The sequence below is a fragment of the Lycorma delicatula genome, chromosome 7 (assembly GCF_047948215.1).
Source record: "Lycorma delicatula isolate Av1 chromosome 7, ASM4794821v1, whole genome shotgun sequence".
Classification (NCBI taxonomy): domain Eukaryota; kingdom Metazoa; phylum Arthropoda; class Insecta; order Hemiptera; family Fulgoridae; genus Lycorma; species Lycorma delicatula.
In genome coordinates this window covers 47,350,270-47,377,089 of record NC_134461.1, presented here as the reverse complement: position 1 = coordinate 47,377,089, position 26,820 = coordinate 47,350,270, and the positions used below count along the sequence as shown (strand labels likewise).

The 26,820-nt window shown below is 29.5% G+C and overlaps 2 protein-coding genes across 2 annotated transcripts; one reads left to right on the top strand and one right to left on the bottom strand.

Annotated features, from left to right (window-relative positions):
• Positions 1-743: 743 nt before the first annotated feature.
• On the bottom strand, positions 744-14,944 carry LOC142328280 (leucine-rich repeat protein 1-like). The gene is made up of 4 exons (XM_075371983.1): positions 14,777-14,944; positions 11,620-11,910; positions 5,124-5,366; positions 744-860 (listed from the first exon to the last, which is right to left on the bottom strand). Exons 1-4 carry the CDS (start codon positions 14,942-14,944, stop codon positions 744-746), a joined length of 819 nt encoding a protein of 272 aa, XP_075228098.1.
• Positions 14,945-15,426: 482 nt separating this feature from the next.
• LOC142327767 (c-Myc-binding protein) lies at positions 15,427-26,306 on the top strand. The gene is made up of 3 exons (XM_075371084.1): positions 15,427-15,607; positions 18,238-18,359; positions 23,413-26,306. The coding sequence occupies exons 1-3, from the start codon at positions 15,578-15,580 to the stop codon at positions 23,684-23,686; spliced, it is 426 nt and encodes a 141-aa protein (XP_075227199.1). The 5' UTR covers positions 15,427-15,577; the 3' UTR covers positions 23,687-26,306.
• Positions 26,307-26,820: the final 514 nt, after the last annotated feature.

Sequence of the window (26,820 nt, the reverse complement as noted above, 5' to 3'; positions counted from 1 at the left end):
GTGCTTGGACATCCAGACAGCTCATCATATTCAGTGTTTTCAAGGCCCTTTTGGAAATGTTTTTACTACTTGTAAACACTTGTTTTATTATGGAAAAATCCTCAAAAGCAACATTCAACATTTCCAATGAGGTGCTGCACTTTATTCCGTTCTAAAAACAAAATTTAATGGAAATTCTTTGTTCCATTGTTTCACATACTAAAAATCGCTGAACATATCATCAAAATATATGTAACCTTTTCAACAGCCAACAATAAACTAAGCATCTAATATGACTACCAATGTAAATATATGTTAGGGACAGAGTACCAACACAACAAAAAGAAATTGTAACAATTGGACTTACACAGCCTGGGAAATTTAAAAATTCAGTTTATTTTTTATCAAACCTTGTATTAAAATATTTTCATTGAATTCAGCTCATAGATTAACTTCTTAGATAATTTTTTGTAGATACCTCAACTGTTGGGGTTTATGCAAGCCAATTTAAGCCTTAATAAAAAAGCTGGCTACAAAAAGGTGCCCAGCATGGTATAGTAGTTGCTGTAAGAGGGTGATTGATACAACTGCCATGGTATTTACACATGGAATAAAGGAGATATTTAAGGAGAAAGGAATAAAGGCTAAAAAAGGAAGAGGGTAGAGGAAAACTATACAGAGAGATTACTTGTGATTGGGGCTAGTTTTCTGCTTTAACAAGACACAAAATTTATCATAACTAATGATAATAAAAATAAATTATCTTACTTTAGTTTTTTCAGTTTTCCAATACCAACTGGTAACTCTTCCAAAGAGTTATTGTCTAATTTTAATGTTACTAATTCTCTCAATTTTACAATCGTGTTCGGAATATGCTTCAACTGAAATGAATAAAACAGATGTTTCTCTTAATTACAAAAATTATTGGTAAAATATCATAATAAAATTTATAGTTTATTTCAACAGTTATCTTCGTTTCTATTTTCAATACACAAGGGTAAATCAAATATAAATGGGATTTTTGTTCCTGAGCTTCTACGGTTGGTAGGACTGGACCTGCTCTTCTAATATGCTTGGGTTTGGTCATTAGAATTAGGGGAACTGGCCATTCCACACTCCCAACCAATTCGTCAGTAACGCTCACAATGTCAGAAAACAGGTGCACCGCTCCACTACGCAACACATAATTATAAAATTTCTTGCTCGTGAAAGAATTCAAGCGATGAAATTTTCCGGAGATTGACTGCACAATTTGGAGACTAAACATTATCAAAAACTTGTGTATTTGCCTGAAATAAAGAGTTTAAGGAAAGACGAGAACGAGTGGAAAATCAGGAACACAATCGCTGTCCTCAGACCAGCATTACAGACAAAAACATTTATGTGGTTTGAGACATTCTTGAAGATGATCGATGGGTGAGAGTATCCGAAATTGCAGAACAGGTCGGAATAAGTTATGGGACCTGTCAAGTGATCAACACAAACTACCTACAGTTCCATAAAGTGTGTGCCAGAGGGTCCCTTGCCTTTTGACTAGAGATCAAAAGTTGTTTGGAGGTCTGTCAAAGGCTTACAGCAAGGTTTGTGAAAGAAAGTGATGCATTTTTGAGTCAGATCATCACCTGCAACAAAACATGGGTCCACCACTACACCACCTGGTCAAAACAAGCCGGTATGGTGAGGCAGAGGAAAGGGGAAGCAGCCCCAGTTTTTTCAACCGGCAAGGCATTTTGCTCATTGATTTTTTGCATGAGTGATGTACAATTAATGCTACTTCCTACTGCGAGCTGTTGAACGGGGTGAGGGCTGGAAATCACCGCAAAAGACAAGATCAACCAATTTGAGAGGCCATCCTCCTCCACAACAATGCCAGGCCTCATACTGCAGCTCTAAGGATCTCAAAAACTAGAAAAAAAGCAGTGGACTCACTTGATCATCCTCCCTACAGCCATCTATCATCCTGTGATTTTCATTTGTTTGAGCCGCTTAAAGAAGCTCTCTTTGAAGATAACAAGAGGCGTGGAGGGATTCGTGTGCAATTGGCTCCTGATGCAACCAGCTTCATTCTATGATGCTGCGATAAAAACCCTATTTTCTCACTGGGAAAAATGTATTTCTAAAGCAGGAAACTGTAGAAAAATAAATTATATTTGCTTTATTTTTTTCAATAAATAAATTTTAAAAAATCCTGTTTATATTTGATTTACCCTCACAGTTTATCAGGTGTTAACAACTGAATTTTCTTATGGTGACAATGTTAGGCTGATAAATAGAGCAAGTCCATAAAATTCCTCATCTCTAGACTAGGTATTCCAAATATTATTTATTTTAATTTAAGAATTTTGTCAAGACATACAGCTACCAATGCTGGTCTAATATGACTACATATAGAAAATGTGCATTATTACAAATGACCTTCATAATGCAACAAACATTATCACAAAGAATTGGCTACAGAGTCTGCCAATTAACATACTAGCAAATGTAAAGCAAAGCTGGGCAAAAACAGCCAAACTGGAGGAAATACAATTTCTGAATATAGGAAAAAATAAAAATAACTTTCATCTTTTTAAAAAAGATAAAGATATTATACTCATACCATCAAAAATTGGTATGAATAAAATGTTCTTAAAGTTCAGCCCCTAGCCAAGATATGAACCCCGACCCCCTCTATCTCTAAACTCTTTGAAGCACCACTTTCAAATCTTAATAGCACCAGATCCCATATATATATAGAAGTAACCATGTCAAATCTGGCAACTTTTAGTTTAGCCAATCCCATTATTAACCCCAAAAGATGCTATACATGATAAATATAATTTATGTGCTTCAACATTTCATGACTCCATAACACAACACCAAAAAAGTAAAAAGATTTTTTTTATGGCATAATTAATGACAATTGTGCAAAAAAAAAATAACGATCTTTCCTATGATACGTTACATCATACCATAGTATAACTGTGAGGAAAGTAAAATATTTGAATAAACATTAGATTTGATAAAAAATATATTTATTCCCTTCTTACAATTAGTAATGATGAGTCTACCATGAATTATTTTTAGTTATGTAAGATCAACAGTACTTGACAGCTGGAGAAAATTTATTTTGCTTTTTAGGGCATTTTAAATAAGTACTTTTAAAAAATTAACTATTTTTATATGTATTTATTTAAAATTTATAAATATATATATAATAACCCTCATCTCATTAAGGTTTTACCACTATTTTTGTCACCAACGGCTCTCTATTATCAAGCTCTGTTTATCAATGTTTTAAGCCAAAGTACATTTTGAGAATACTATCTACTTCTACAGTAAAATACAGCTAGAATTTCTCATTAATCATCTCTTTTAGACATACATTTTATTAAAGTCAGGAAAGCAAAGTGAGAACTCTTTAAAAATATTTTTTTTTTAATGTAATACCATTTTTTTCATGATCCTAAAACATTAAACTGGATTTGTTAACAATTTGACAATTTATGCCACAAATCTGATAAACATTAATAACATTTTTTTTCTTTTTTTACCAATTTGTAATTACTAAAATCTGGGTCTTGCACAAATATATTCAAAAATTAACTTTTTTATTATAATGGTATCTAAAAACAGGCAAATAAATTGATATGTGAAACTTTAATGTTATAAATAAATAAAAAGTTGGGTAGTTTTAATTTGATTGTTACATTGTCTATAATTTTTTTTTTTGCAGTATAATAGCTAATAAACACAAAAAATATGTTATAATATATGAACTGTAGAAAGTGCAAGCTGTAACAATAAAGAAAAGAGGAGAATGGAGATGTAGGTGTAAGATAAAACTAAGCAAACTAAAATGACACACATAATGGGCCGCAACACTTATGAAAATATTCCCAAGTACTGCAATGTAAAACACAATAACAATAGCCGACTACTTGATATGCATTTATTAAAAAAAAAATAAATAAATAAAAGTTATAGCAACATATAATAAGTAAGTTTTATAAGTGTAGTTTTCACATACATTAGAAGAGGTATTTTAAATAGGGGCGATACTATTTGCAGCAACAAGTGACGCAAAACACAAACATATACTCATCTTAGTGTGTTCATGCATGTGCCTTTCTAGAGGCAGATAAAGCCGGTTTCTTTTTTCTCACCATATGTGAGTATATATATTCCCACTATACTTGCTCACCAGTACCAACAATGCCCAAATACCAAATTAGCATTACAAAAGACTCAAATAAAGTCATAAGTTTTTTTTTATCTTTTTAACTCTTATTACTTTTCTTTATCACAAGCAATAAAAAATATACACATATTAAAAAAACTGTTATAATAACTACTAAGTTTAAACCTTTTCACACATCAGTAGATAATTTTTCATACACATTATCTCAAACTGACCACAGTTCATTTATATCAGAAGGGATTGAATAAGATAATAAACTGCATACAAATTAGAAAACAGTTTAGCCAAAACACGATGCAATATATTATTAAAATAAAATTTGTTTATTAATTATAGATTTCCCTAGTGATTTTTATTGTATTTAATAAAAAGCAAGACTTCAAGCTTTAAAACAAAAGGCCAAATTATCATGAAGTGTACCAAGGGCATCATTAAAAATGAATTTGCTTGTAAAGTATGATCAGGTATTTTGACAATTTTTTTAAACTCTGAGCACATTGTTTACCATGAATGTTTTTACAAAACAGAACAATAAATAAGGAATGCTATATTGAAGTAATGAAACATTTAAAAAGCTATAAAAAATTTTTTCTTTATTCTCCAAATTGAAAATATTAAAAAAAAGCCAATTCTTTGGGACAATGTACATGTAAAAAAAAGTTTGGTAGTGGTAATTCCAGGAATGTTAGAAGAATGCAAAAATTGCTACAGCAGTGTATATAAAGTGGAAGGGACGAGTTTGAAAGCAGCTAGGCCAAATAGTTTTTAAGTTGAATGAAAAAATTTTGGAATTTACCAAACTGTGTGTATATTATGGTTAAAAAGTAACATTTATGTCTTAAAAGTAAAACTATTAAACATTATACATTGTTAAATTGTTTGATTTTAGTGATTTTAACATTTAATTAATCATAAATATAAAATAGTAAGAATATCTGGCCAAAAATTAACTATAAATCATTACCTTATTATTATCCAACTTCAGCAACAGAAGACTACGTTGAATAATATAACTAGACAGCCATTTCCAGCTAGACTGATATGGACTAAGACCAAGTCTATTGGAACCAAGGCACAATTCTTGAATCTGTAAATTTCCCATTTCTTCTGGAATACATTGTATCATATTTCCTTCTAAATTTAAGATTTTCAAATGCCTAAGCTTAAATATTCTTAAATCCACACGTGACATATTCACATTACTTATCTAAAAAAATAAAATTAAAAAATAAATGTTACTGATTATATAACCTAAGAATTGATTAATTAATTATACTAAGATATTAATGATTATCAAACTTCTATATTAATCTAGGTATTAATATTATATGGTAACTGTAATTAACCATTTGTTAAGCGAATTAATAAGAAAGTAAAAAGATTGCATATTTCTAATTAAGATCATGGAGTTACGTAAACATAATTGGAATGCCTAAGAACAAAAAAAAAAAACATTTATAACATCATAAATAATATGATAATAGGCCCAGTAAAATTTTACTTAAAAATAAAACTTTAAAATAAAATTTAATAAACATTTTAACAAAATCTAATTGATCAATCACTTAAATTAACAATAAATTCATTAGACACATTATAGTAAAACATAGTCTGTTAAAGCATTGTTTAAGTGATCTTAATGTGTTATTCTATGTATTATATTTTCAAATTGAACACAAAGTAAGTAGTTCATAATGACATACATACACACGATAGACTAAGTGAAGAAAGTAACAATTATGTAAAACACCAATTTAAAAAAATGTCATTGAATTTCATTAAAATTGTATAAAATTTAATTAAATTATGAAAGATGTAAATTAAATGGGGAAAGAATGTAATAAAATGACCACCCACCTTTAATAAAAATATATAATACAGTTAACAGCTGTAAATTAGATCACTTACCAGATTCACCACTATAAAAAAGTGAACATAAGGTTCATTACTTGAAAAAATGTATTTTGTTTTTAAATTTTCCTTTCAAATCCAATTAAAAGGATAAAAAATATTCATTATTAAAATGTTCTTTAAGAGTAAATCCATATTTCATCACAACCTAATTCTGTATATAACAAACACATGTATGTGCCAAATTCTTCTAAGATTATTTTCAATTGAGTATCACACAAACCCACTCTATATTAGTGATTTCATTCAATTTCTTTGTCTTTCAAAATTATTATGAGGGGTATCTCTAAAGTAAAGACTGCTGGGAAATTTCTCTCCTTAAGGTTGGCGAACTTATGTCGTTCATGGCTATGCTAGTAATGTACATACTGCATTGTCTGTAACTTGTCGTGCTGTAGTATCTTTGATTACGTGTGAATTATTACATTATAAAATGAATAGGAAATCGATGTTGCCACCGACTGTGAGATATGTGGGGGTCATATGTTTTTTAAACCATTAAAACGTTTAGCCAGCTGAAATTCATATGCAGTTGGTTGCTGTGTACGGTGATAATGTAATGAATGAAAGAAATGTCTGAAAAATTTAGAAACAACAGAATTAATGTGCATGATGAACGTTCTGGGAGGCCCTCGATAGTCACTTGTTGAAGCATGTTGATGATGAAATCAGAAAAGATCATAGTTCAACAATCTCCGACTCAACTGAGCCTTTATCAGTTGCATTGTTCATGACCATTTAGGCTTCAGAATTGTTTGTGCATGATGGGTGCTACACGTTTTAATGGAATGTCTCAAAAAAATCCGAATAGGATCTGCTTTGGAATTTTTGATACACTACACAGAAAAAGATGACGAGTTCCTAAATTCAATTGTTACTAGCAAAGAAATATGGATTTTGTGTTACACGCTAGAGAGAAAATAGCAGTCAAGTGAATGGCATTCTCAATCACCAACAAGACCAATGAAGGTCAAGTCACAGCCATTTAGATAGAAACTGATGGCCACAGTCTTTTGGAATCAGTTTGGCACACTGCTGATTGATTTCATGCCACGTGGAATGACTATAAATGCAGAAGCCTACTGCAAAACTCTACATAAGTTACAGTGCGCCATTCAAAATTGGCAACATGGGTGACTGCCTGAAAAATAAATGTAATTTATGACTCCAGAAAAAATCTAACAGTATAGGTAATGGTGGCCACAAAATAAGGCCTCTTCTAAAAAAGAACCATCAAGCAGGAATTCTTGGTACACTTCTAATCACCAAAATAGAATGTAGCAATTCTCAGTCCTGTTTGAAGACAATCTTTACATTTATCATAAATTTACTGAAAGTAAACAGCTAAAGCATGTCTAGTCAGTTAGAAACTATGAAAAATTTTCTATGCAAAGAAAATTGCCATCTTCTCTTTTCCAACTCTTTACAGTTTTAAAATAGTTAACTGACATGGCCAAAGGAATCCTTGTATCTGATCCAATCTGTTTTCCGAACAACCAATCTGTATGCCTGACTGAGGGAAGTTACTATTACAGACTGAGATAAAAACCGGTCTGTGATTGTTTCCAAAGAAGAGTCTGGAAATGCACCAGGTAAGATGTGGGAGTAGGGTTGCTGAACACAAGGGCAGATCGACTCAGAAAATTGTACCTGAAGATGATACAAACATATATGAACCATCGTTCAGTAAGTGGAGATGTAAGTTCTGCTTCAGTCGATCCACTACAGTGCCTCAGAAAGAACATGTTGATGAGCCACATGAATAAAGATGGGCATTGAGATTGCTAATTATTAGGTAGGGTAAAGAAATCTGTGAAAACAGACTGGACGGACCATCCTCACTGATATTACAATTTGGCAGAAGATGTAAGTTTATGTAGGAAGATATTCATTTTAAATGGTGCCAATATCCTCACTGAGACTGCAGGGATGTTTGTCACTACTGGAATATGTACGGCTAATATGATTTCCTTCAGGAAAACAGGACACCTTTACATCCTCTGCCCTCAGTTTGATGGTCGTATCTTCTGCTAAAGGATACATCATTCCATCGAGTGAGTCTCCAGCAGACACAGTATTAAAGGATTTTTCTTCCTTTAGTAGGATTTCAATATCCTCATGACAAGAACAGACACCGCAAACATTCCACAAAATAATATTTATAGTCACAAGAAATACTTTTTTTTAATATATAAAAACCTCTGTGTTACTAATCAAATACTATCTGGTTTTTCTTTTTTTGATTTTACGACCTTTCAAAAGTTCACTGCTCTTTGGGCACTTCAACCGCCACCATATCCTCATAGAAACTTTGATGGAGGGGAGTTTGAAGCCTGGGAGGACAGAGAAACTATACCAGGAGGTGATGTTTTAGTAGATCCCTTCATAAGGAGCTTGGTTGTTTGCTGTGTAATTGGTGCAGCAGGAACTTTATGTGATGGTGTAATGACTGAAGTGGATTTCGATAAAGCACCATCGGTTTTTCTAGCAAAGTTACCTTCTTGCCAGTACTCAATGCTGTAAGAGCAGCCGTGAGGGACTTTACTTAGTGTGATATAACTTTTACCAATTTGGTCAGTTTTTTGGAAGATCCGCATTCATTCTCTTTTTGTATATTGTTATAAGAGAGCCTGAAAAAACATAGACCAGACTGTACAGGATTCCTCACGCTGAGAGATTTTCTGTATTATGAGAGGGTCTAAAGAAAGGGAACTTTCTTTTCAATACAGATCTTCAAAATAGTTTTTTTTCTTGTAAATCAAGCATTCTTGAGACCTTGCTGAGTGTGGAGCTTTATAATTTGCACATTTTTCTACATCAGCGCATGTAATATCATGTTCCATACAGCCACAACACAAACAAACTTGTTCTTATCCATCTGCAACCACTTTTGTTGTGACCAAAACCCTGACACTCAAAGCAGCATCTAGGGTTAGTTATATATGGTTGCACATGACTAGACAGGTAACCTACTTTTATTCTCTCAGGAACAGTCGGACTTGAAAAAGTTAAAACTATGTCGGTACATCAACACCATTCTCCTTTCTCATAAATCTCTGCATTTTCATGACTGACTGCAGTGACAACTCTTCTGTTATTTCAGGTAACTCCACATCAGCCAAGTCACAGGAAAATATCACCTTGCTGAAATTTGGGGTTCCACTACTATTCCATCTTTCCTTACATACTTCAGGGTTAGCAGTTTTCGGCACTGTTCTTCATGTGTTTACTTCAATAAGCAGGATGCCACTCCTTTTTAACAGATTTTGGAGAATTACAAGCTGTTACAATGCACTTATATATCAGGAAGGGAGAAACCTTACCAAACTATTTACTTTCCTTGTTGTATCTCACTACAAGAAACCTTACACAGGTAAACTTCACCTGTGTATCAATACCTTATTCATACTCTTATCTTTCACATGTTGATAAAATAAATACTGATATAATTTTTTATATCAGCATAAAAGATTATGTAAGAAACATAACAAAACTTTTCATGTGCCGAAAACTATGTTTGCCCTTCCGTACTTTTTTGTTTCCTCTACTCTAGCTAAGCTAAATCTTTGGCTGACAAAGTCGGTCGAAGTCTCTTATAACTCCTGGTTTGTTGGTTTTTCAATTGGTAATCAGAGAAAACAACAAATGAAGGAATATTTTTTTGGTATTGACATATAGTTTCCATGAATACTGGTAATATAACAGACCACTCCAGCAGAGCGCATGCTTAGTGAAGTTAGGGCTTCTTATGACTGAGTTCACCCAAATGCCTAGAGGACATCAATTGAAACTCACTGTGTACAAACCATCCACCCATCAGCATGATTGTTTCCAACTTGGGTTACAGTTACATTTCATAAGGTGTCGCAACACCAGAGTGTAAAAAATTGTTGTGTAAGGTTATGTGCTGTAATTTGTGTAGTGCTTGTGATGTGGTGTATGTGTATAATGTAAAATAGGCAGCAGCTCAATGTGTAGAAGGAAATAAAACTGCAAAGTCTAGGGCCATGGGGATGCTAACCTCCAAAATCTTAAAGAGTAAGTCTCCACTTTTTAATCAGAAGATAAAAAATTCAAATAAAATAACCGATCACAGTAAATCCTATGGTATGTGTTAAACTTCATTTTGATGGTGAATCATTTTAAAAGATCTGCCAAATAAGAGTATAATTATTACAAAATATACAGTGATAAATGCTAGTTCAGAATGCAGTAATAGTAGCAAGCCTAAATCACTACTACAAATACACAAATTAAACATTTGGAGAGGATCATGTTTAATGTTTTTTCCAAAGATATTACAATTATTAAAATTAAATTTTGTTTTTTATTTAATGTTTTTATGTATATCCTAGTTGGTGAGTGTAATATTTTTAACAATTAAGTTAAACAATTTAGTTTTGTGTGAAGTGTAATTCTTAAACTAATTAAAAGTTGTAGATATTACAAAAATTACAAACAATAGTAAAGTGAGTGCCATGTGAAAAGATTAATGGAGAAATGTTATTTCTTAAATTTCACTATATGATCAAGCAAAGCATGTTAACTTAGATACAAGTAACAACTTCTCAAACCAAGATTTTTCAGTACTATTATGTTCCATGATGCAACAATAATGTTCCACACATGTAAGATACCATTAATATAGGGTAAAAACTTAGCTTTTAAATTTTCAAAGTACTAAAACAAATTCTTGGAATATACATGTCTTTGTTATTCATTTGTATATAAAAACAATTGGGCAAAAGATAATCCTAAACACTCAGAAAACTTATTAATTATTCTAATAACAATTACATGAAAATATATCAATACCTTATTCATACTCACCTTTCACACAATGAATATGCTGATAAAAAAATGCTTATAGAATTTTTTATATCATCATAAAAGATTATGTTAGAAACATAATAAACTTTTCATGAGCAAAAACTATGTTTGCCAACACAAATAATATATATACTGCTAGGTTAATTCATGCAGTATAGAAAATTCCTTAACAATTAGCTAAGCCAGTGATTACAAAACTGTGTGCCACAGCACCCTGAGGAATCGTGGCCTCTTCACATGGGTGCCGTGAAATATTGTAAAAGCTTCATAATTAATTGAACCAAGTCACTTATAATTATTCATTTAATGTTAATAAGGTAAAAAAAAAAAAAACTAATGAAGATGAACGAATCCATTCAGGAATTATAAACATTCTCATGAATGGACACATTTGCTGTCCTACATTCACTTTCTCAGTACACAAAAATTATTTGTATTGAGTACTGTAAAATTCAAGAAAGAATGTTTGTCTGCTCCTCTGCCCTGCCTTATATTTTATCACGATTAAGAATTTTATTCAATTTTGACATAATTTATGTGTGAGGTTACTATCCTGTTTTAAACTTTCATCAAGTTTCCTAAGACAAATTAATGAATGATGAAGATACATCAACTGTACCAGGGGAAATAGATGAATTAATCAGTCAGAGATGTAGTCTAAGAAACACATATAGAAAAATGAAAGTAAAAACTAATAATAATAATAACAAATTTCCAACCTCAACTGTCTCAAGTGTTCTTGGAAGCTGAACACAAACATTATAGTTTTCTTTTTTTTTAATCACAAGTTTTGTTTTGGGTTTCTGAGGAGCATTAGTTGAAGCAGCAATAGTCATTAGCTTCAAACTGCTGTTCTTTCCTTGAAGAACTAATCTTAATTTATTTAAAAAACACTTCAATTGAATAGTATCACACTCAATACACAGGTCAATAGCTGGTTCTTTTAATCGAATTGTAGCTTTTCCTGATAACAGAAACTTAGTAAAAACAGCAACAATATTATCATTAATCTGAAACAAAAATTAAATCAGATTTAGTTTAAGAGTTGTACTAACAATGGAAAAATACTCAAAATTAAAATAAAAAACAAAGCTTCATAACTATCAAATCTCTATGTTGTAACATAAATACTCTATATTAAAGGAAAAATTTTAAAGCCAATTAAATTCTAAAAGAATCATTTTCTTCAATTTAATAAGTAATGGTCAGATAAACATTAACTTTATGTATACAACTATAATAACAATAAAATTAGCTCTACTAATGGAGGTATTCATCCAGTAATCTTCTCATGTTATGCTTTTATTACACTATGCTTCTCACTATACTATTTTTACCATCATATTTTGTGGCTATCTTTGATAATATGATGTCAGAAGCACACAGTCACAAAAATCAACCAGATATCTCCCACCTAGGCAAGAGACTTGGAAAAATGGATTTTGTGATAAATACAAAATTAGATAAAAATAATTCACACTTTCTTAATTTATGAAACACACCTAAAGATGTTTTCAACCTTATTTTTCATCATCACTGTCCTAAAATTACACATATTATAAGGATATTCTGTATTGTAGCGTTGTTTTAGATAACACGTTTTGAGTTTACAATAACAATTTATGTTATTTCATTTAAGAGATTTGGTACTTGTCACTTATCTGGACATTACTTATTTTTCATGAAAAAATGTCAAGTTATGTTGATATTGTATAAAGTTCAGTATACGGAATCGTTAGTTACACTACCTAACCTATATTTATTTAATTTGTATATTTATATTTAATTAGATGAGGTTAGTGAGCGAAGTAATTGTTAAGTTATGTTGATATCATACGAAGTTCAGTATATGGAAACATTAATTACATTACCTAATCTAACCTTAACCTGACTAACTTTTAATATTAACCTAATATATAACCTAGTTAATAAATTTATTGATAACATTATCAATAAATATGTTGATAAAAGTATAATATACAACAAACAGTGTAGTATCCAGATAAGTGACATGTACTTAGATTCTTTTAAAATAAAATTTATATGTCTATAGATCTCATGGACCACTGGAGAAGCTGTAAAGATATTTTAAAAAGATTTTGTGCAAGTACACTTCACAAATGACTAATGAATATTAAATTAACCTTCTTTTCAAAAATGTAAAATTAATTACCCAAATCATATAAAAAGTGCATATCTACTTATACGAATATATTTTCGAATGTTACATATTTTCCTCATTACATCCAAATTCAAAGTACTATAAAGTAATTAATTTGGTTTATGGGCAACTTGCTGACAGGAAACTCTTCTGATTAGTTCTGATAAAGAAATGGCTGCCTTACAACTAATTGAATTCGACTATTTACAACCACAGAAGGAGCTATTACTGCAGTGACATAATTCACATTAAGTTATCCAAGAAAGAAGGGATGAAGGGTATGGAAAGGAGAAGGGTAGTAGAAGAGTATGATCAGCTCTGGGAGTTCATTAGGGTAATCAGCTGTGCTATGATCTGAATTGAAATATTATTACATTCAAAATTTAAAAAAATGTAAACATCTAATTTTTCATAAAATCTCCTATCCATTTAAAAATTTTCTTGAAGAACAAATCAAAATAGCAATTACTTAAAAGTAAAATAAATTATTACTTTCAGAAAATAAAAATATTTAATAATACAATTTTATTAAATTCAGTAATATTTTTAAAAAGAAAAGCAGATTTTCAGCCCATAGTTAAATATAAAGGAACAAATAAACGATTAGTGATGTAATATTTAGGCTAAACTGGATTTTTGGACTTTGGACTTTTCAAAAACTAAACTTCCTAAAATACAATTTTGGAATTATTGATAATTTCTTTCTCAATAGTGTTCACTTGCCTTGTTATTAATGGAAATGTTAAATAAGTTTCAGGTAATTTGTTTAACATTCAGAATTCCATCTATTTAGAAAGTGAATGTATTTTAAAAACGAATTCAATGTTTTTGAAATTGTATTGACTTTTCAGATAACTTGGTAGATTTAAATCCTTTTAAATAGCTCCTCCACTCAGGTCATTTTTCATGAAATAAGCCTAAAGGATCCATAGTGAACTTTTTTTAATCTCTTCAGAAGTGTATGTTATATATATAAATACTAAAAAAAGCCACAATTTCTAAGAATTTTGAATTTCAATAAAAATCATAATTATAATCAAGAAGAATAAATTTCCATGGAAATTACCCAAGTTTTAATAACTAAGTCTGCGACAGGCTGGCCTCCGTGACGCGAGTGATAGCGTCTCGGCCTTTGATCTGTAGGCCCCGGGTTCGAGTCCCGGTCAGGCATGACATTTTTCACATGATACAAAAATTGTCATCCCAATCTCAAAAAATAGTTAAAAGTATAATAAATAAATATGTAAACTCATATTCTATAACAGCAAAAATTGTTCTTAATAATTATTATGGCTGGAGTTGTGGTTAGAATGATAACCGATAACTGTTGCAATATCTGAATGTGGTTAAGGTTAAATCAATTTTTTAATTACTAACTCGACTTCAAAATTATTTGCTCAATTAGGAGCACAGTTCACCGAAAAAAAAACTAGTTTCATTAACAAACTGAAGAAAAAAACGTAAAATTCATTCCTAACAATTATAAGACAAAAAAATTCAATTTGGTGAATAAAATTTGTATATTAAATTTTTTCATACATCTTTTTTAATTCATTATTATTTTTAAAATCACAATGAATACGAGGGCAATTCGTAATTGCAATACAAATATTTTGAAAATTTTAATCTGTCATTTTAATCAGCTGGCAGTTGTTAACCACGACTAACATTGAGAGAAGTATAGTATTTGCACAAAAAAGTGGAAAGAAACCCACCTTATACTTGGTCCCATTGTTTTGTGCTGTGTGATGAATGAGGAACACTTCATTTTCGTCTTTAGGATTTTTTACCAGGCTGAGACTTGAATTCTGAGGGCGAGATCGGGGGCTTGTACCCGGCGTTTGTATGCGGTACACAATAAGAACGGTACAACCTATCTTCATTCTGAGTAAAATAAAAAAATGATAAAAGTCACTACAACCCAGAAGAAAACAATGCGTTTAACATAAAAAAATATATTTCTAAAATAAGCATATATAACAACAAGTCATGCGTTACGGGCATAACCTAGAACAGAGTACACAATATTATACTTCACATTGATGCCTTGGCGGGAAATAGCAGTGGTAGTAAGATCTCTTCAATTGGAAGATAATAATGATAATAAAAGTTTTTTCTCATTGTATATCTAATTCCATTGAACCTGTTTGAAATTTTTTTATTAAACCTAAAATTATATTTGATTTACTTCAGTATTATTGTAATCGTAATCTAAAAAATGATATACTTTAATTTTCTCAAAACTGTTCGTAATATTAGTTTTGATATTTTTTTATTAATTAATTATGTATTTCGAATTAAATACTGGTGTATGTGACCAATAATTATTATCACTCATAATTGACAGTTAGGTTTGATCCGACAAGAAATTGCATGAAAACGGCGACAACGTACACAACATACATACTAGATACAAAATTTCCGACATTTTAAAGATTGCATTAAAGTGCGATCGTTAGATACGTTTTCATGATTTATACATTTTATTTATTTTTATTTTTACATTACTGATAAATATGAGTAGCAATACTCAGGGAAGTTACAGGGTATGTTATTATTCTTTTTTGATAATTTTAAGGTTATTGTCTTATGTCAATAGTTTTAATAGGTTACTGATAACATTTTGGAATCGTAAACTAATAATGCGGTATTTATTTTGTGTAAAATTACTTTTAGTCAAATGTAATGAAATTTCACACGTTCTATCAGTTAATTTTCCTGCAATCCTGTTTCAATCTATTCCTGGTTATAAATATTTGGTAAAAGTAATAACCGATTACATGTTTACCTGATACCGACTGCACGCACCTTCGACCTTGAGGTATGTATCCAGTGTGAAGCAGAAATATATATACTTTTAAACCTTTGATTAGCTAAATAGTACAGTTTCGTAGAGATTAATAATAGAGAATATTAAATTTTGGTGCAGTTTGTTGATTACTGATTTACTATCCATGTATATAAACAATTACAGCAAGTTAACATTGAAAGCGTTCTTCAAGATTAATTTTTCTGTTTATTTGCAAATGTTATTGAGGCTGATTAGTCTGTTGCATATTATATAAAAAAAAAATCCCATCTGTATGTGCACTGTTTGGAGAAGAATGTGACTCTCCCTGTACTTCAATACATGTGTAGATTATGTTGCCAATTAATGTTCAAGGTGAGGTATGGCAGGGAATCATTTAACTTTTTATTACATCGTGTTGTACTGAACTGTAGTAGGCTAGTCATTACTTTTATAATTAAAGCAGATCTATGCTCATTTATGTAGTCTTTATTAGGAAGATTATGGCCATACTCTAAACAGAGACATCTACAAACAATAATAACAGATCTGTTTTAGGAAACCATAGAATGCACTGCTTACTTCTGTATGGTAGCTGTTGCTTAACTAATGATCCCTCTTTTGTTACATGTGCCAGCATGTTTATTCAAGGTTATCAGTAACTCTTGTACCTACATTAATATTTGAAAAAAGATCATCCATGCTACATTGCTTTGTTCATTTTTTATTAACCCCCTAAAAGGCAGTGAATAATTTATGTTCTCTCTGTATTTTTTGACCCAGGAGAAGTCTCATTTGAAATTTGTGGTGAGAGATTAGATTGAATAAAAAAGATCATGATGTTTAAGTTTGTAAAAACATTTTTTAGCAATTAGGAAAATGTTTTCCTTTTTGATGGTTTTTTCATTATGGAACAAAATTTATTTTGTAAAAAAATAATTCAAGTAATATATAGAAGTAAAACAAATACATTTGTCAAAATAATAACTCAAAAGTAAGAAAAACAATAATTATGATTTAAAAAACTGTGTCATGTACTCTGACTTTGGTGAAAGGAGATACAGGAATGAGATATAAAATGGAACTGTACATTCTCTTTACAAAAACTTTTCATATTAAATTGTCGTTTTTATTTTGAAGATAGAGCATTCTTTGGTGATTCTTCATTAAGATTATTGATTCTTAATAATCTATTTATTCTGAAACTCACATTGACAGATACCGTTTTTAATTAATATATACAATTCTTGACATTTCGGTTGATAAAATCAAAAATACTAAAAGAGCAAACAATTTTTAACCTGTATTCCATCTTATTGGTTGTATATTGCTGGAATGAACATTGAAATCGAAAGAATTTTATCATCTCATCAATTCTATTATACCTCAAAGCCTCAAATGTAAAGTACACCTGCATCTGTAAAGGAGATAACAGATCCTTAAAAATTGACATACCCGTACAAAATAATTGTTTAAAGCAATCAACTTTTTGAAAAACACACCAAATCATATTGATTAATAGTTTTTAAAAGCTCACATCATAAAACTTTCAAAAATACTGTTACTGATAGTTTTGTACCATTTTGTAACTATATTGTACCATTACTGTACCATTTTTAAACTCTTGCTACCCCAAGTTTTCTCTCAAGTAATATGAGAAAAAAAGGAATGTCAATTTTTTTAGTAATTTTGTTTAAAAAATGTTTTCATGTAGGGTAGTTTTTTTTACTCATTTTTTTGTACCTATGTTTTGTATGATAACTTTTTTTTGGTAGTATTTGTAAATTGCAATCATTTTAAAATAGTTTTTTTCACCAAATAAGTTGATTCAACTCATAATCAATTTTTGATTACTGTTCGTTGGAGTTAAAAAAGTAGTACATTATATATACAGAAACATATGTGGAAATTCAGTATGCAAGGGATTGAAGAGGAAGTGCTGTGGGTCTGTGATTGTAAAAGGATAAACTTTGATGCATACACATTATTCCTACCTTTTGACAAGCGATTTTACATGTCATTAATTTTTTAAAATAAAAATAAAAAACATTTCTTAAAACAGACTTATCCTAATTGAGATAGTTAATATTTTGAAATACATTTGAATTGAATGTTGAAAATCTTCTTTTTTTTTTAAGTATATTTCATCTTACATTAAATCCCGTTGCTTGTCATTTGAAAGGAAAATTATTAACATTCAAGAGAAGTAGCCTATTCCTGCTTTCAGAATTTTTAATTGTAAAAATTATTAATGGTAAAAATATTCTATTATTTTATTATTAAGGTTCACTTTCAAGTTCATTTCTACTTGAGAATATATTTTGTTTCTCATTAAGATATTCATAACTCTTTTTTAAAGTTTTTTATAGAGTTGATTTTCTTTTTCAGCCTATTGATTCAAAAAGAGAAGAATTTAGGAAATATTTAGAAAGAGCTGGGGTAATGGATGCCCTGACTAAAGTTCTTGTTATGCTTTATGAAGAAGCAGATAAACCTCAAGATGCGATGGAGTATCCTTTGGTTATATCATACTTTATTTGATATTTCTTATTTAGAATTCATTTTTCTCTTAATTCTATAAGTGCTTTAAAAAGTGTGGCAATTTAATTCCTGAAACAGCCACATAGTTTCACTTACATGGTAATTTGGTTGGAATCATATTAGTAATTGTGATTATTCATGTTTTAAATAATGCTTGTAAAAATCTCAAGCTGTACTGTGAACAATGTAGTTCTATGTAAACATTGTTAGAATGAGTGATCAAAATTAAGAGTAGAGTATATTATCAAATTTTGGGAGAAAACCAGTAAAACTGCTGCTAAAGTGTTGAACTATGAAAGTGGCATATGCCAGAGACGCTCTGAAAAAATTGAGTGTCATAAGAGATTCACAAATGTGAAAAAAAATGGGCAGCCGAAAACAAAAATGGTGGCTGTAGATGTGAAAAGAGTTCAAGGTTTGGGACAAAAAATGGTATTACTAATGATTAAAGTGTGCAGTCAGTTGTTAACAAAAGATTAATAGTGCTGAAAAGATTATATTTTTTTCAGAGGAAAAGACCTGAATTGTAGCCTGACAGTGTATCAAACTATAGTGCACTCATAGTTTCTGATCTAAAAATCAATTACCAAAATAAGTCATCCTGCTTATTTAACTAACTTAGACCCTTGTTGTTGATAGTTATTCATAAAAATAAAGATGAATGAAAAGAATTTCTGACATTACTGATTTCCAGCACAGTTGCATAATTTAATAAAGGAACTCAAGATTGTTCCAGTAAAAAAGTTTGAGGCTGCCAGAATTGGGTATACCAATGTACAGATGTACAATGGGAGTAGTTAGAAGATGATAATAGCCATTAATTATTACACAGGTTTCAAACGCATGTTTTTCAAGTGCGTTTCAGGAATTAATTTGGTTCACCTCTTATAAAAAGTTATTCACAAAGAATGTAAGAAACATTTAGGACATATTCTGCTGGTAAAAATATAAAGAAGAAAGTTTATGTAGATAACACTTCTTAGTAATTGTCAACTAGTTAAAGATTTTGCCCAGGTTTCTGCACCTTTGTTAGAATTATGCCAAACTACAATTCTTGGACCCAAATTAAGGGGTAAATTTAGTGATTTATATGAAATTTGCCTTGAAAAAATTGAAAAAAAAAAGTAGGCCCCGGGTCAATCCATATCAAATCAACATAGTTGATGGTTGCTGACAAAATTTATTTACTCTTTACCTAAGTTTGTAATCTACTGAGAGACAGGTATTCATTAATTTTTTTAGATTTTTTTGTGCGACCGTTATGTATTGGTGCATTAGCCTATTTTTTATTTTACAGAGGTTTGTGTTAAACGCTGTAGCTTCTTGGATTTTAAAGATATTCAGTTCAAACAAAAACTATGTTAAAGAGCATAAGATGTACAATATTTTCCATCCAGTATATATTTAGGCCTACTTAACTGTAAACATACAAAAAAATTGAGCATTTTTCATAGCGTTTCACCAATTTACAAATATCTTCATATAATTCAGCCACCTGGGTACCTAGCCAACCTTCCATGGCATATTTCTTCATATGAGTGAAGAAATGAAAATCACTTGATGCCAAGTCCAGGCTGTAAGAGGAATGATTAAAGATGTCCCATTGGAATTGATTCAGAAGTTCTTGAGTTCTTCGAGCACTGTGAGGGAGAATGTTGCATGCAAGAAAACAACACCGGATGATAGTATACTATGCCATTTTATCTGAATGGCTCACCTAAGTTTCTTCAAGTTCAATGTAAAATAGTCAATTGAGATTTGTAGAATGTAATAAGAATTATTATATGTAAGCATATATGATTTTATTTACTTTGAGCACTGAATTTATTATTAAATGCAATAAGGTTTATGTTTTATATGGTATACTAATCACAATGACAGGTGTGAAAGTTACTTTAAAAAATACTATTTTTAAAATTGCATTATAGGAAAATAACAATTGTACACTATGCTCACGTATATGACCTCCCAAAAATAATACAAACCACTGTCAGTTTTATGTTTTATTAATGCAGTCTGACTCAGTTTTCATGACTAAATATTATTACTGTTTCCCTAAACTTTTAAAATGTTAGATAAAATAGAAAATCTCATAAATATTAAATTCAAAATTTTTAAATGAAGAAAAGTTTAGCCAGTGGAAATTTGACAGTAAATAACAAAAGTGTGTAATGTTGAGGTTGTGAATAACAAGCATGAAAAAATGATCATGTTCTATAATCATATTTTCACAATAAAAATTATTTTGAATAAGCTTCTCTTATTGTTGAAGCAAAAAATCAACAAATAAATTTGTAAAGGTAGTAAAAAGATAGCTCTCTTAATGGAAACAAATTTCTTCAGATTTAGAAGATAGTCTCTTATAAATGAAACTCTGTTAACACCTTGGATTTAAGAAACATTTATTGGATGGTTTCTTCGACGATTTTCTGAAGAAGACAAGAAAAAGCTAATGGGAGCAGCCTTGATATTTTTCAATCAAAATAAACAAGAAGCCAGTGGATATCATTGTTGCATTGATAAAACACAGATCTGTATACATTGCTGAAAGTAGCCTGTCAGTAGTTGGCATCATTCAGGAATACTTTAAAGATTGTAGAAAGGTCAAGCAACCTAAGCATAATGAGGTTAACATTTTCTGGAACCTGAAAGATTTCTTTCTCATTGTCAAATGCCAGTTGGAACCATAAATTCTTAGATTTGTGAAACACAACATTAACTTCACTGTTAATATGCCCTTCAGCAACAAAACAATGCATCATGATGATGGCTTTGACTACTCCATAGTGCATAAAAAATTTGGCTTGGGAAGTATTTTAAACACCTACCATAGAGATGTGATTTGGTCCCCAGTGGTTTACATTTTTTCTTTTTTTTTATAAAATAAATTAACTTTCTGGCAACTCATTTTAAAAGTGATAATGAGGTTAAGAAGTTGTCTATGAGTAGCTGAATAAATTGTGAATTTCTGTTATCATTAGGTAGAAAAGAAAAGCAAGAATTGCTACACTGAATAAGTACTGCAGAAGTCGCTTAAAACAAGGTCATTTGTAACAAGAATCCGGTTGTAACAAGCAAAAATAAAAAAATTGATTGGTTTCCTATATTGTTAATGTAAAGTTTGTTTTAACCAGCTAATAGTGAAGTTAGTATTTGGTTATAACAAGCAAGTTTATTTCTTTTGATTAATAAATTTGTTCTCTGAGTAACTGAAAACATGAATGATTTTAAAATACAAGTACAGAAATTAAATTTTGAAGTCATAAGTATTGTATGTTTGTAATATTGAATGTTATAATGATGTTCAATTAGACTAGGAAGGCCTCTTTACAATAAGTGAAAGTGGGTAATAAGAAACTACTCAGATGCAAGTAGTGAACTGTGTACAGTTTTGTACTGACTATTTCTGGACTCTGGAAAATTCCATTCCTCCACTATTATGAAGTTTATACAGGTAATATGGCTATAGGAAGTGTGAATAATTTTACAGTCAAGTTCAGGTTGTTAATTCTTAAACAGGTTTGTTACTGGAGTACATTCTGTGTTTAACTCTGGCTGAAGTCAGTGTAGCCCAACATCCAAACAAATTTGGATTTTTGATTTTTTCTTAACTGCAGTAATAAGCCCTCATTGAGAGCTTTTCAACGATATATGATAGGTGGTATTTATTTTCATTGGTTCCGGAGTTATAGACAAATGAAATTTTAATTAATGAAATATTTTGATCTTACAAGGGGAAGGCACTTCGGTTCAAATCAGACTTCATATACATATATTTTTTTAACTTTTTTTTTTTAATTTACATATATTGATATTAATAATTATTTATTAACCTCTGTTTGTAATAAAAGTTTTACAATAAATAATAATTCAATAAAACAATAAGAAAAAAATTTAATTAATTATTAATAATTCAAATTATTTAAATTAAAAAAATATACGTATATGAAATCGGAATTGAACCAATGTGTCCATGGTCCGAACATTTCTGTTTTACACCACATCACCAGTTCTCACTTACACCACATAACTACTTGAGCGACATGAAACAAAATTAATATATAAACTAATATAAAATGCTGATAATGACACTGTGAAAAAATGTGATACAATGTGGTTCCACCACAATGCAATTGTGTAACTCTCCACTTTATTAAAGAATTGGAGGATTATATCTCACTTTCAAATGAAAGTAAATGAAGTACGGCAAAAAAATGTATATGTAATTTAATAGGCATACAAGGAAGTCATGTGGTGTTCACATCAGATTTTTTTATGCTATTCTGAAACCAGCCATTGGGGAAAATTTGTTAATTCTTAAATGATTGACTCTCTTTTTAAATATTCTTGAACACTAATTTGTTTATGTAATCTATTAGTAAAGTTACAAAACATCAAAATTTTCCACACATAATTTAACACAATTCCTACAGCCTTTTTTCAAAGAAATTGAAATTCTAGAATAACACAGAAAAGAACTGGGCTTAATATGGTGTAAAATGCACTTTTATTTTCGGTATAAATAAAATCTTCCTTCTATTGATTCGTAATATATTATTCTTTAAAGACAAACTTTATATTTCATGATTGACTTTTATATTAGTTTGTTCTGGGCAAATGGTTATCTGATCTTCCAAGTCATTCTCTCTTTGGGTTGATCATTCCCATTTTTATCTTCCCAATCTTCTATAACGTTTATCTATTCTCAGGGTAGGAACTCTGTGATTATATCTAATACTCTGGTCTTATCAGATGGTATGATGTGTGGGGAGGGTCGTTCGGAGTTTGTGTGTTTCCAAGCCAGGTTTGCATGTATTGTCTAATTAATAGCTTAGTTCCTATCTTGTTAAGTCAGATGTTGTACTTCTCAAATTTAAACCTAATCCATAATTTATGTACATATACTTCTTTTTGTGAGCATAACCATTATTTTAAATTAATGGTTATGTTTCCAAACTATTCTCCAGAAAGTCTTGTTTTAGTATAACTTTTTAGTTTTATCCTTAACAGTTAATAATATAGATTTGTAATTAAAAATTTATGTGCTGATAGGCCTGAGATGGCTGAATTAGAAAATCTTCGAAGCAATGTTGAAGCTTTACAATTAAAAGTACAAGCATTAGAAGAACAAAAAGCAAGATTAAAACAGAGACTAGCAGTATATGAACCTGTTGACCAGGATGAAGAAGAAGAAGAAGAAGAAGAAGATGGTGGTGGTGATGATGAAGGTGAAGAAGGTGATGTAGGCAGAACATCTGAACAAATTCCTCCTGCCCAAGTCCAACCAGAAGCATAATTAAAATTATTCAATTAAAATTATCTGTGATAGTAGATACAGGTGGACATTTTGTATCACTGTTAAGTATTAGAATTTAAATACAATCACAATATCCATCCATGTTATTAGAAATCTTAACCCTCCATATTAATTAATAACATTAATTAGCTCTTTAAAAAATTCATAGATGAAAGGTATTGTGTATTTTTACAGAGTACAAAATTGTTTTGTATACTTCACTGGTATCGTAAATGTATATATATATATATAAATATATATGTATATACACACACACAACGTCTTTACTATTCAATTTATTATAAGTTTATATAGGAAAAACTATCATAAAATTGTAATAAAAAATTTGTTGTGTTCATTAAATTTCAAAGACTGATTTAATTTTATTTTATTATTTTTTTTAGGTATAAAAAAATAGTTGATTTTTTCAAATTATTAAAGTAATAAAACAAGGGGATTTTTTTTTTAGATAAAAGATGATAAATTTTATTTATTGAGCTTCGAAAGTTGTTACCTTATATTTTTTTTATTAGAGAAGCGTTTCATATTAATTTAATTTTTACATTATGAATTATTTTTGTCAATGTAGTTTAGTTTATTTTAATGATGGATAATGATTTAGTTTAACATTTATTTTTGTTTTTTTAGATTTTTTTAAATTATTGTATTAACGATAGATTTAATTATTGTTGTCCTAATTAATTATAATGAATTATATTTTCCATTGATGAAGAAGGAAAATTATTTATACATTGAATTTATATTTACTGGTGTAACTTTTTTAATTTAAAAAAAAAAAAGAAAAAAATATGAAGAACCAGTGCAATTCAAAGTGTAAAGTAGTTATTAAAATGATGACAGTTAAAGTTTTATTATTTAAGATCAAAAAGAGAATTAACACATCCATTGGTAGATCACACTTCTGATCTCTTATTTCTACTAGACCATTAAAAAAAACCCTTGGGATTGTGGCCACTTAAAAAATGAGATAAATTTCTTCCATCCCGTAATAATTATGGTACTAGCATTTATGAATTTGTAAATAATTACGAATTCAGATTCTCTTGTTCATATTTTTTATTAATAAAATAAAATAAAAGATATCCATTGGAAATTTGTAGTCAATCCATGTTTTGAGCTGAAAGTAATGTAATATCCTTATAAAACGAGATGTTTTGTCGATAGCAAAACATTTTTAGTAATTTTTTTTTCTGCTAGTTCTTGATTTGAACACTTTATATATAGTTTATTACAAGAAGTTAGGCTAAGTCACTCTTCTTCTAAAGAAGTTTTCTTTTAAAGAAGTTAGGTTTTATCTTCATAGTAAAATGTGATGTGTTCTGTACTTAATTATTGCCTAGTCTAATTATTAGATTTATTATATTGCTTCAAGTAATTTTATTTTTATATTATTATTTATCGAATTAAGAATTTTTTTTCATTATTAATTTTTCAGTTGAGTTGCAGAAGCAAAGTAAATGTCTCCATTTTGCTGAATCTCTAAATAGTATCAGTAAAATAAAGATTTAATGAATTTTCAATTCATTGAGATTAAAATTAATTTTTATATTTAAGTTTCAGTTAAATTGGTACCTTCAGAAGTGAAGAAATAGATTATAATAATTTATCGTTAAACCTGATTCTTTAACTAATTATAATACCACAAATGGTAGTTATGGTGTTTTGTAAGTTTCTAAATTACTTTTTTCCAGAATTTTTTTTCACTAAGTACCAGACTCTTTTCCTTGTTACAGCTAATTAATTCTTTAAAATTACCATTCATAGCTATTATACAAAAAGGAATCTTTTAAGATATGTTATATCCTTACAAAAGATTATGTTATAAATATTGGTTTATAAAAAAAAAGTTAACTGGATGTTGATCATTTTTTACATATTGTACAATTTTATTATAGTTGATACAGAGATGTGCTCAAACTCAGTGATGAACTAAAACTAGTTGAATGTAATCATCTGAAAATTGTAGTTAATCAGGTAACTGCCATTTTTAGTTACTTGGTTAACTATCATTCTCAGGTAATTTCCATAGAAATATGGCATATTTTAGGAGAATTATTTCAATTAGTTAATATAATTTTAAACAATAAATATTATTTTTGCTCTCATTTTCTTTATTTTAGTTTCTTCGCTTTTAATTTTTTAATTTGATGAACTGTCCCTACTTGTTATATAATTAAGATTAGTACCTGAGATTCTCTCTGTACTCACACTGCTATTGTGAAAAAGTAGTCTACAATTATACATATCGGTGAATCTGTAAAATCATAATTTTAATTGCAGATTGATTGAGATCCGTAGTAGAAAAGAGGGCAAGAGATTCCTGTTTTCAGTTTCATATATGTAATGGTTTTTGCTCTGTTTATTTTTAAATGTTATGATTTCAATTGTTCTATTCACAGAATTTTATTTATAGTACCAACAATAAAATTCTGGTCATGAAATTTAAAAAGCATTGATAATTTAGGTCAATAATTAGAAAAAAATACCTTGTCATCATTTCGTACTATTTATACAGTATTTATAATGTTGGAATTTTTCTCTGTTTAGTTTATAATATTGTTGTTGTTAAGATAAAATAAAATTCTCTTTTTTAACAAAAGTTTTCACATTTTTAATACATATGAGTGCTGTTTACCTTGAAAGGTCATGCGGTTTTATCACAAACAGAAAAAAGTGTACTTATATTTTAACTCTAATTCTGATTACACTGTACAGGTATTTTTGTGCAACTCATATTGTAAAAAACTTTCTAGTAATATAAATGTTCCACTGCCTGTTTAAACAGTCGTTGTCATTGTCTTGGATCCTCTGCAGATAATGCCTTAAAAACACTATTGTTAATATTAAAATAGGTTTAAAAATTCTGATGTGGGAGATCATCTAAATGATGAATATCTGCATTCTGTTAAGCAGACCAGAATAAACTGTATTGTGGGTAATTGGCAAATTCTGTTTTTTTTTTTTTTAACTAATATATATTCATAGTAGGAATGTAATTTAGTGTATAATTTCTATTTTCTTGAATGAGGGAATTTCTGCTATAATGAAAAATTATTTCTGAATATTTAGTAGTAGCATGTTTTCCTGTTTATGTGAAAATTCTATATTGTAAG

Coding starts and splice junctions, on each gene's coding strand:
- LOC142328280 (XM_075371983.1), bottom strand. CDS start 14,944: ATGAAGATAGGTTGTACCGTTCTTATTGTGTACCGCATACAAACGCCG. Junction 11,911..14,776: donor ACAATGGGACCAAGTATAAG/GTGGGTTTCTTT, acceptor TTTTTGTTTCAG/ATTAATGATAATATTGTTGC. Junction 5,367..11,619: donor GAACACTTGAGACAGTTGAG/GTTGGAAATTTG, acceptor TTATTTTTTTAG/ATAAGTAATGTGAATATGTC.
- LOC142327767 (XM_075371084.1), top strand. CDS start 15,578: ATGAGTAGCAATACTCAGGGAAGTTACAGG. Junction 15,608..18,237: donor ATACTCAGGGAAGTTACAGG/GTATGTTATTAT, acceptor TTTCTTTTTCAG/CCTATTGATTCAAAAAGAGA. Junction 18,360..23,412: donor AAACCTCAAGATGCGATGGA/GTATCCTTTGGT, acceptor TTAATAATATAG/ATTTGTAATTAAAAATTTAT.